The sequence below is a fragment of the Drosophila mojavensis genome, unplaced genomic scaffold, assembly GCF_018153725.1.
Source record: "Drosophila mojavensis isolate 15081-1352.22 unplaced genomic scaffold, ASM1815372v1 contig_81, whole genome shotgun sequence".
In the NCBI taxonomy this organism is placed as follows: Eukaryota; Metazoa; Arthropoda; class Insecta; order Diptera; family Drosophilidae; genus Drosophila; species Drosophila mojavensis.
Window position 1 is genome coordinate 3,756,127 of NW_025318907.1, and position 12,199 is coordinate 3,768,325.

Consider the following 12,199-nt stretch of genomic DNA (forward strand, 5'->3'; position numbering starts at 1 on the left):
TACAATTTTAATTGAAATAAACGATAAATCTATACATGAATTATAAATGGAAATCTAATCTGTGATTAGCCTATGTAATTATATAATAATAGTAAATTTATAATTTAAGTTAAGATTAGGAGAATAGAAAGAAAAGAGCAAATAACATTTATATTGTACAGTCGAGTCTCCATAAATTGTACCCCGCTAAATCAAAAGTCCCGATAAATCGAAAAGAATAGTCTATTCCCTGAAAGAAATTTGTTTTTAATAATTCTCGATAATTTGAATTTCTGTGTAAGTCGAAAGAAAATCGTCCCCTTGTCATTTCGATTTATCGGGATTCTACTGTATATAGAATATATCATAACTACATTTTCTAATACTTTTGAAGCGATTATAAAGCCACAAGATGGTTTAGGCATTGGGCACTTTAAAAACTGAGCTGAGCTTTAAGCTTGACAGTCTTTAAAAATAAATATGTTAAATTTATATATTATATTTCTATATATATTATATACATGTATCTAGCACCATTCGTACTATAAAAATAATTCATATCTCTGAAACTTCAATATTTCGTATATTCAATTGTCTATATTTATAGCAACTAAATATCCAAGACTCTCGGCATCTGCTAGTCGTGCATCCCCAACGGAAAAACCTTTGCATTTCGCAGCTGCAACTGCCATTGTGGATGCCGCTGCTTCTGCTGCTGCAGCTGCCTTTCCAGCCATGTGTCACATATTGAAAATTGTGCAGCAGCAGTCACAGCAGCCAGAGTCAGGCTGTCTTTTGGCTTATGGCTGACTGCCTGCCTGCCTGGCCTGCCTGGCCTGGCTGACTGGCTGGCTGACTGCCTTTCGGCCAACAAAGTCGAGCACAGCGCCCTGATAAGCCATTCGAAAGAGGGTTTTACATATGCCGAGCTCTAAGCGAAAGACCGTCTGCCTGCCATACTTCTGCAACGTATTGTGGCAGCTGTGGCGCATGGAGCTCGCTTAATATTTGATTGAACATTGTTGCGCCTGCTGCTAATACTTTTATTGCATTCTATACAGCTTCTTCTTACACATAGTCGTCGTCATCATCCACATCATCTACATCATCATGATTGTCTTCTGTTGTTCTGAGATCAGCTTAAAGTTCAAGTCGTGCTCTTGCCGGCTTGAAAACTTTGGCCTGCACTTTTCCACATATGCAGCAAAAATTTTCCGTTTGATGCTTTTAGTGTCGTCTTATTAAAAAGTTTTTAATCTTATCTGCGAACCAGCCTCCTCCTTCTTCTACTTCTCGTGCTTCTCATCCATTTCCCTTGCGTTGTGTAGCGCCCACACAGTTGTCGTTTTATTCCCTGATAAGCTCTTAAAATTCCTACCATCTATTCTTTGGTCCCGACTCCTGCTCCCTCTCTCATTCACTCCATCTATAACAAAGCTGCGGAAATGACTGAAGCATTGCAATGGCAAAAGTTTAGCTCATAGTACACTAAGTGTTCTTTCTTTTTTTTTCGGGTGTGCGTGCGCGTGTGTGTGTGTGTGTGTGTGTCTGTCTACATTGTTGACAAAAGTTGAGGCTGCTATTAGGGGTCGTTTAGCTTGCGATTAGTTCGGCTAAGTCAGTCTACGATGCTCAAACTTCCTGCCTACTTTGCAAGTTTTCGAAAGTTCTTTAGAATTCGGAAATGTCTCAATTTGAAATTGTGCAAAGAAAACAGAAACAAAAACGAAAACATATACGAAAAACTTCAATCACATTAAGGGTATTAATTTTAAAGTGGTTTCGCACATTGTTTAGGCTGGGCAAATACTTGAAATTTTTAATTTAAATCGATCCAGCAAAGTAACTAACTAACGTAACTTGGCTAAGAGGCCAGCAAATTGGTTTAACTTTGTTGGTTATTGTTGTACATTGATTGAACTATGAAATGCATCTCACTCACTGATTTGTACTCGGTTAAAACTCGTGATATATATATATGATAAATTTTATAGCGATCTGTTGCTATTAAAACGTGCTCCTAATAAAAAGTGAAAATGAGTTTCTATTAAACACACACTAAACATATATTTTGCTCTGTGAGAAACTACTCGTATAATGACGACCCCATCATTTCATTAACAATTACTCAAGTCGTAAACATGTTGATGCACTTTATGCGCGTATATTTATTGATGCTTCACCTCCTGCACAATATCTGCAGCACACGTTCAGCTCATATAAGATATATATATGTATTCCTTGTACTTTCCGCTTATCAGTCATAAAGCATAATGTGCACTTAATCTTCATTTGCACTGGGACAACATTACGACACAGCGAAATGCATACGAAAAGGGAAGGAGGGAGTGAGAGAAAGAGAGAGTGAGATATGCATAAAAATTTGGTTGAGTGGGGGCGTGAAGTTGACTTCAGCTGCAGAAAGCCTTTTAATTTGTGCCATAAAGGCGAAAAAGGAATTGCTTAATTCCATGACAAACACTCGCAGCTGGAGTGCATATAAAGGATAGGCCCCGACGGGAAGACAGATCTACAAGCCAGCCAGCCATCCCAGCCAGCCAGTCAGCCAGCAGCTCTCCGAATCCCACGGCGATGACTTAAATCAACAAAAGATTTATGCCAGACAGCAGTATACGGGACAGCAGAAGCAGAAGTTGCATTGAGAAAAAAAAAAAAAAAAAAGAAGCTAGGCGTATATAAATCCTGCAAGTCGGACTTAACGGCAACAACAACAACGGCAACAGCAACGACAGCAACATCAAAATCTGTAAGGACCAAAATAGCGCCCGGCTAAAAGTCAGTCAGTCAGACAGCCAGTTGAATCAGGGCGAGAGGGCGTGGCAGGGGGTAAATTTGGTAAAGCTGCGACAGAGCTCTTGCTTTTGTTGCATGCGAATTAACATGTCTGGCCCAACTGTAGCCAGCCAGTAGTGCTCTATATCCCCAGCAATATCCCTCGCTGTATAGCCACATGTGTACCACATACACACACATACATGCACGTCTATATACACATATATACATGTATGTTCACAACTGACGACTGGCACAAATAATTTGCAGTTTTACAGTTTTTCAGCGCTTTTATGCTGCATGTTTTCCACTTCACAGGATTTTATGTGCCACTACGCTCGGCTCAAGTGTTGGAAAATACAATTGCCAAGCTCACACACGTACACACAAATACACATGCACTGAGCGAAAAAAAAAAACATTTCCGCATTTGTTGTTGATGTTAGTTTCTTTTTTTTCTGCTACTGCTGCTGCTGCTGTTGTTGTTTGTGTTGTGCCGCCAAATGTTTTGCCTTTGCTAAAAAAGACAATAAACTGTGTCAGTGCGGGCCAAAACACATGTGTGCGTGGCATATATACCCTGTAAACTGGCTGTGTTTGGGCATAATGGTCAAAGCGCGTCGGAGTATCAAAAGTGAAGTATTTATAATATTTTTAGAAATAGAAAAAAAAAAATACTAACTTCCTGGTTGATCTTTGTTTAACGACTTAAATATTGTATAAACACGTGTATACCCTATATATTCTCAAAATATAGAGCTGCATTTCAATGCATTTTATCTTATATAATTACACATGTAAAGCAATTTGTTATAATCATTAGAAACCCATACAAATGATGTACAAAGTGATATAATTAATTTTATATCATTACATTAATTTATTATTATATTCTAACTGCATTTACAGGGCATTTAAAATTCGTTTCGAAGAGGACTCTCTTCTAACATTTCTTAAATGTATCTGCAGCAGTATTTGTTTTTGCATCTGTAACTGTGTTGCAGCACGGCAAACACTTGAGTTCTTCATGCATTTTTTATGCACTTTTGTTGCATTGTTTTTTTGTAATTGCTGTTGATATTGTTGGTGCAACTGGGCTGCTGCTGCTGCTGCTGCTGCTGTAGGTTGTTGCACGTCTAACAATGCACTCTGGCTAAACACTCAGCTAAACACACACACAAACAAAATCTGTGAGTGTTTGAGCCATATTTGTTGGCGCTTTAATATGTCACACATTTTGTGTCCAGTGTTATGGCTAAAAAGTAACACATATATATACGTACATATATGTATGTATATGCAGCATATCTGGCCACAAAAGCCACTAAGCAAGCAACATCAAGTGTTCCACAAAAGACACCAATGAAAATCCTCTAGAAAAACTAACAGCAAACCGAACCGCCGCCTTTCAGCTGCCAACACTCAGCTAACACACAGCACACGCAGTGAGGCAACAGTGCACTATGGGGAAAAATCCAAATTATCGGGTATTAATTAATAACTTAAAAACTAAGCCAGATTTTTTGATCCGGTTTTTGTATTATTAATATGTATACCATCAGAAATATATTTTAGAAAAATGGGCGTGTCACCGCCCACCCAAAAAAAATTTATTAAAATTTTGTATTAAAAATTTTTTTTTTTTTTTAAGAATTTTGCTTGTTCATACTTTAAAATAATAATTTTAATTGAAAACAATCGAACTTTCATAAAATCGAAATTAGTTTTCTTCAGTTTCGAGTTCCAAATCAGCCAGAAATATTGATCCGCTAAAAAAATTCGGGTTCTTCAACTGATTTAATTGTGCCTTCAACTTTACATAATACAATACGTACAACTTCCTTAGACAGCGACCTTTATGCTTTCAAACTCTTTTCTAAAGATTTGCCGAAGAAATAATCTGATCAGATGTATCCATTGTTAAAAACCATCAGCGAAATTATGGATTCTGCTCTCATGCTCTCATGCATGATGAAATTAGTCTGATTTATAGACCTGGTTGGGCAAATCAGACGCTTCCTTACCAAAAAAGCCTACAGGATGAACAGTACTTTCCATAATCTGCCTCAAATGAACAATTATTTTTATAAACATTTGCTGTCATAGGCAGTCATTCATAGTTGTCAGCTAGTTTTTGTTCCTGCTGCATTTCTTCCATTTGTAATTTATATTTTGGCAAAAAAAGCGGCTTTTGCTTTTTTAATATCATTTATAAGTTGAATCAATATTAGTCTTATTTAGTTTCAAAATCACAATTACTATTTCTTGGTTAGAGTTGCCTTTTTCATTGAGCCAAATATCACACAGGTCAGCTCATAGTCACCTGCTAAAAATTGATTTGCGCCGGTTGTGCGCAAAAGTGCACATTGAGACAAAGGCACTAAGATCCCAATTGATTACTCTATAACATGCAATTGGAATTACACTGGTGCGCCCTGGTGGCTGTTTTATATGTCTTTGCAAAGTTTAATTTTATTTACAAGAAATGAAATTTGACAACATTTGCTAATTATACAATAAATGATTAAAATAAGTTCAAACATCAATTGGTTTTTAAGCCAACGCATAGTAGAAGCCCTAAAAATTCATATCCTTTTTAAATTTCTCAAAAATAATGTCTGGTCATTGAATAACGATGATTTGAAAATCGGCTAACACAAATTGTAAGCTGAAGGCAAATGCTTTTCGAAGATAACAGCTGACTTTAACAGCTGTTAGGCTTAACAGTGGACTGTTATTCAACATTTTGGGTACAGTACCTTAAAGTTTGGAGTTTTATTAAGATGTTAACATAAAAAAATTATAAATTTTCATACTTCGCAAAAATGACTAAATACCCGAAAAACGGCAAAATTCCCCATAGTGCAGTGTGGCAAATAACTGTTGTCACACCACAAGCCACATCCACATACACATAACCATACACACATATATATATATATATATATATTTATACCATCTATGTATACTTATATATAGATGCTTCTTGTTGAGCTCTGCTCAAGTGTGTGACAAGTTTTTGCAGCCACTCACAACAAATTGCCATGGATTTAGGTATTTTCATCGCCTTGCCAAAAAACTTTACTACAAAGTAGCTTAAAAAATGTATATATAAAGAATAGGCGACTTGAAAACACCCTGTCTATAAAATACTCAAAAATATAGAACGTGAATAATAATTTAATATAATAAATTAAAATAAAACACATAAAGCAAATAAATTTTTTTTAAATAAAACATTGCAAAGACAAACAAAATATCAGAAGCAAATAAAATAAAATAAATAACAAAACAAAAATTAATTTAAAAAAAACTAAAATAAAATTTTAAAAATATAAATAAATAAAATTAAAAAAAAAAAAATAATGAAATTCAAATAAAGATATATAAATAAAAGTAAATATAATAAAAATTAAAACTATAAAAAATTAAAAAAAATTAAATATAATATAATATAACAAAATATAATTTACTATAATTTACATTTCCATTTAATATCAGATTTGTATACTCAATATAAATATGTATGTATATGTAATGTTTATAAAACCCCTTAAACCCCAAGCTTTTTCTGCATTTTCCGATATATATTTCAACTAAATCCCCTTCAATTTAATATAGACTCTCACGTCGCACACTCGATTACAGGGCATATAAAATATCGTGCGATTTAAGGCTCTGGCCAAAAATAAGCAACAACAATAAAGATGATAACAAGCAGGCGAAAGAAGTTCATTGGATGAAAGTAAAATTTATGTACATCCATCTATATGTATATGTATATCTATCTAACTATCTATATATATATATAGTTATCTGTATATATGTATATAATAATTTTGGTGTGTACTTACAACTGTGATGGGATAGAAAGGATTTATGATAGTGAAGAGTAGAATGTGATTTGGCCGTGTAGTCTCAGGACGCTTTCTCCTTAGGTCGTCGTTTGACTTGTTCAGTAGTGCTTGCTGCTGACTCTGATTTTGTGTGGACTGTAAAGAGTAATATATATATTTTTATATAGTCAGATATCAACGTATTTGTCAGGTGTATTTTTTTTGTGTTTATAGTTGTTAAATAAAAAGACATTTACATATTTTTACATTTACATTTTTACTTTACACAAATCATTTTGGACAGTTACACAATTTTAAAAGAAACTAATACAAAGATGCAGCTAAATTAATGTATTATGCTCTATGAATTCTCTGGTCAGCAAGATACCCAAAACAAAAAACACCGAGGACTTCAATAGCGTACTATCAAAATTATTCTCATTTATAATTTCATACAATTTGTTGCCAATAATTTTCAACTGTTCCGCATAGGCGCGAGCGCTACAAATGATTTTTTTAATTAGTTAGAAATTTCACAGCGCTTCATTTGTTCAATGTATTATTTACCACAGTATACAGGACACCATCTCTAGATTTTATATACTTGATAATCGAGTATAAAAAGCTCTCTATATATGCAAAGAAATGCACGTCGCAAAGCTAGTGAAAAATTCGAAATTTTACGCTTGAAAATGTTTTTAAAAAGTGAATTCTAAATCGAAGCATTCGAGATTGAAAGAAGAAAATATTTTCACAAGCTGAAATTTTTAGCTAAACATAATATACATTTCTTTCTGTATCTCTCCTCTTCCTTTTCACCGCTCTCTTTCTCTCTGTGTTTGTATAGCTAAAAAATCAATGCACTAATTAAAAGTCTTTGGCCATTAGCTGGCAGACCACATGTCAAACTGCCTGTCAAATTGTTGTGCACAACCGTTTCCAATAGCCCCAAAATGCAATTGATTTTTCAGTTTCTCGTTTTGCCTGGCTCTAATGACGTTCGTTTATTTGCGAAAAAAATTCAAGTCAAAATAATAAAAAATCTTCACTTTTTTTGCATACGTTTTCACGTTAATTGACGCTGTCAACAAAATACTTAAAAAAATAAAACAAATACAAAGAAAATACAACAACAACAAAAGTAGGTAAATTCTCTTAGCATAATTTGTTTCGAGGGACTCTATAAATAATTGCGGAATTTAGGTAAAACATGTTCATGTCACGTTCAAATGTCAATCAACGCTCATGATGGGCCAAGCGGATGATTGCGGAGGGGCAGGTAAGGCGTCACACATTCAGGTGAGAAAAATATTGTTGCACATGCATGACGAGAAAGACAGAGAGACAAAGAGAGAGAGAGAGAGAGATAGGCAGCACATTATAGACAGGTGGGAGCTGGCGGGCGGGAAGCAGCCTGGAGTTCGCTTTAGCCTCATAGACTTGACATCAAAATGCCAGACATGCGCCGATATTTGCGCTAATTAAGTAGGGCATATGCCAGGAAATGATGACAACGAAGCATCGAAACATGTATATTTGGAATTTTTGCATACTCTATAACTTTTAATCAGTATCTGAACTTGTGTATTGTGTACTATCAACTACTTAAAATTGCCTGCTGATTGCATTGATTGTAGACCCATCAAGTGGCTAGATTAATTTCTATAATTTAAAGAGAATATTCATTTATTTTGTTTAATTAACAGAATAAATGAATATTAATATTAAAATTATTAATATTAAAATTATTAATATTAAAATTATTAATATAAAAATTATTAATATTAAAATTAATATACTCTTTAGTTATTCAAGGTAGAAATTTATGAAAAAATACTAAAAATATAATACACAAATATTTGCATGTAAAATGAAGGAAAGCTGATTCGATCTTGGACATATCCAAATTAACTATATAAGTGGAGACGAACTTGGTCTTTGAATAAATTATATATGCATCAGACTATTAATAACTGAAATCTTTGTAGTCCTTTACATTTCAAAGCTCAAGTCAAAATATTGAACGAAAATATGCAAATTATATAAAATGTTTGAAAATGTTACATTTTTAAACAAATTATATAGGAATTTAAAAAAGTGACATCTAATTTCATATATAATAAATAAAAACATTTACAAAACTCTTCAATAAGTCTATATCCATTTGATATATTTATCAACCTCTCTGAAATTCTATTTGCCATCCCTGCCTTCCATCTCTTTCTGGCTTTCTATCTGATTTCTCTCTCTCCCTGTCCACTTCTGATGTCTTTCCTTCTCTTTCTATTTCCTATATCTTTCACGTTCTCTCTCTCTGAATGCTACATCTCTCACTCCCTCTCACTATATATCACTCTATATTATTCCTATCATAGCTCTCTCTCTCTCTCTTTCTCTGTCTCTTCACTCTAATTGACTTCATTTCTCTTTTGCAATTCTTGCATAACTTTCGCTGCGTGTGTCTGTCTCCTTGAGCTGCAATTCATTAACTAATTAGCGTTTGCCATGATTAACTTTCCCACACCATTTTGCTGCTACTGCGGCTGCCGCTGCTGCTGCTGAGAATTTTGCTGCCGCACTTTCACGTGTCTTTTCTCTGTTTACGGTTTTATTATATATATATATATATAAGTATATATATAATTTAATTTGCTGCATTTTTCACAACATTCCCGCCACAACTCGAGTCGCTCACACTTAACCCTTTCCTCATTTTATTTTTATCTGCCGCAGTTAAGTATCTCAGACTTGAGCTTTGTTTTTGTTTTGTTTTTTTTCTCTCGTTTTTAGCCGGGTTTTACAATTAGGTTAATGGATCGCTGTTGCCTGTTGGCTGCAGCAGTGACGCGTACTTAGCACCCAAAGGGTTGACGAGCGACAATTGACACTCTGCAGGTGGGGGCAGGCTATCTTAAGGTCACGAGCTGGCTATAAATTGCTTAAGTGATTGACATCGTGACAGCTATGACAGCTCTATATACATATATAGTGAGAAGGTGCGAAAGTATTTAGATCAGTTCCTTGTTTGAGTTTTGCTATAAATTTAGATGCAGTTGCAGTTGTCGTTTCCCCAGAACTTTCTCAAGTTTCAACTGATCTCACAGGGTTAACGACATCTGTCTTAAATATCTCAAGTACAAAGAGTTTATCATGTGCCGCACAGCAGAACGAACTATCATTAGCAATTCTCAATATTTCCACACATTATCTATTGCCTTTTCCCACAGTGGCCTCAAGTGCCGACAAAATTGTGTATTTACCTTGTAACATAATCCAACAAGCAGCCTAGCAGCTTGTGAGGGTTTTCAATCAAAAACACCAACCAAAGAAGAAAACGAATGAGGAAACGAAAAAAATAACAGGAGACAACGGCGACGACGACGACCAAATATCTCAACAGCTTTGACGCACCATTTGTATGCGAGGAAAACCTCAAGGCGAGAGAGAGACTACAAAAACATTTGTTTTCTGTCAAATTTGCCTTTAATAATAATAAAGATCATATATTCAACGCCCACCCGCAAGGAAGAGCTGACGACACTGGAAACTGTTGATTAAATTACAACAACAAAAACCCAACCAGAGAGAGAGAGCGAAAGAGAAAAAAGCAGAGCATCACAAAGTGGAGGCTGTAAGTGAAATGATTGATGGATGTATGCCTGGCCGGGTTTAGGCTTAAGTGCATGGCAACCTAGTAACAGAAAAAAAATAAGTGGAAAATGATTTCAAATTTTAATTTATTTTGTTTTTTCCTCTACTCTCTCTCTCTCTCTCTCTCTCTCCGTGTCTCTTGTGAAACGAATAGTTCTATTCGTATTTTAGTTTAGCTTCGATTTGCTTTTTCTTTCCTTCAGAAAAAGCATTTGAAACATTTCTGGCACAACGGCGCGAACGATTTGAAAATAGCCGTGCGGCTGCATACCACGGCGCATTTCAACTCGAACCGCAACGAAATGAAGATGAATTACCCACGAACTATTCGCTAGGGACTATACCGACAGACCGGACGGATAGACGGACAGACAGATAGACGCGTCAGCGCCCATCGTTGCGGCAAGCAAATCACAAATAAGTTTTGCATCGAGCTAAAAAAGATTTGCACTCACAGTTGATCAAATGGTCAGCAACAACAAAAAATCAAAATGAAATAAAACAAGAAAAGTGCGGCGACACAGCCAAAAGATACAGATACAAGCGACGGGCTAAAGATACAGATACAGATACAGATACATTTACAAAATGCTTTGCCAAGAAATTTCACACAGCAAAAGAAAATAAAAGAAATAAATAAATGAAATAAAAAAGCTGCGTCGAGTTGCAAGTTGCGAAATCTCAGATAAAGATTCGTGGCAATATAAATAGCTAAAGATATATGGCCAGAGAGTCAATCTATCATTCTGTCAGTGCCGACTGATGAATTGACATTCATCAAATCGACTTGAGTCTATGCAGATCCCTAGTCTCCTGATTTGTAGTTCAGCCGATAATTGTTGAAGACTTGCCGAGAGAGAAATGTGAGAAAATTTGTTTGATGATTAGTCGAGAGAAAAAAAAGAAAAGAAAATTCATATTTAATAAGCAGGTGTAAGAAAATAAGCCTGAAATATTCGAGTTAATGTAGGTGAATTTATAGGGAGTTTAGCAGGGAGTACGAAGAATTAGAAGACTGAATTATTTTTTTATGTTGAGGAAGTTGTTTTTCTTTTAGCTCAGTTTCTTTCAGATCGCTGTTCTGCTTATCAAATTATGAATGAAATAAAATTTAGGTACAAAAAAAATAAAATAAAATAAAAAAAAATATATATATATATGAAAACTAAAGTTTATAAATATATAAGTCCATAACTCAAGAAAAGTCAAATTTTTTCTAGACAAACAAACAATTTTAATATTTAAATGTTAAATTAAATGGTCAAAAGTTTTTCTTTTATCAATAATTATAAATTATTTTCAATATGTGAAAACTAAAGTTTATAAATATATAAATCCATAACTCAAGAAAACTCAAATTTTTTCTTGACAAACAAAAAATTTTAATATTTAAATCCTTCATTCAAAATCAAATCTAAATTTGCTTTTTTAACTAATTTAATGTAATTTTATTAACTTAAAATGTTAAGAAACAATTATATTATATATTATAAAAATGAAATGTCTTCTTTAATATAGTACATTTGTAAGAAAGCAATTATTTGCAAACTTTAAAAACCCTTTAAATTCAATTTGCTTTCAACTTTCTAGCCATAAACAAAAGTTGCATTAAAAATCGCAGCTCATTAGGGCGTGCGGCAAAAGCAAATTGAGCTCTACTGCGGCCAGGCTGCCAAGGGACGGCTGCTGACGACTGTCTCAATAAATGACTGACTGACTGAATGATTGACTGACAGAGTGACTGACTGACTGAGTGACGCTAATGCGGCCCTAGCCGCATGCTAGGCACATGCTGCTGCCCTTCAACGTCGGCCCACAAATGCAACATATTTACGAATGCAAATAATGTTTTTTATTTTTTCTTTTTCGTTAGGTTTTTTTTTTTTGGCTAGAGCTGCGTGCGCCGACGGCGACAGCGACAGCGACACACGAGGCGGCAT

At 34.6% G+C, this 12,199-nt stretch overlaps 1 protein-coding gene and 1 long non-coding RNA gene across 20 annotated transcripts in view; both read right to left on the reverse strand.

Annotated features, from left to right (window-relative positions):
* LOC6580662 (heterogeneous nuclear ribonucleoprotein L-like) overlaps positions 1-12,199 on the reverse strand; it is a 153,556-nt gene that overhangs the window by 105,876 nt on the left and 35,481 nt on the right. For all 19 annotated transcript variants that reach the window (XM_015164363.3, XM_015164362.3, XM_044011255.1 and 16 more), the window contains one exon: positions 6,627-6,764. In XM_015164363.3, the coding sequence (XP_015019849.1) occupies positions 6,627-6,764 (138 nt within the window). The remainder of the gene's footprint in view (positions 1-6,626; positions 6,765-12,199) is intronic.
* On the reverse strand, positions 6,867-8,300 carry LOC116804138. Its single transcript, XR_004364191.2, has 2 exons — positions 7,176-8,300; positions 6,867-7,109 (listed from the first exon to the last, which is right to left on the reverse strand). It is a non-coding gene; the product is annotated as an uncharacterized LOC116804138 (long non-coding RNA).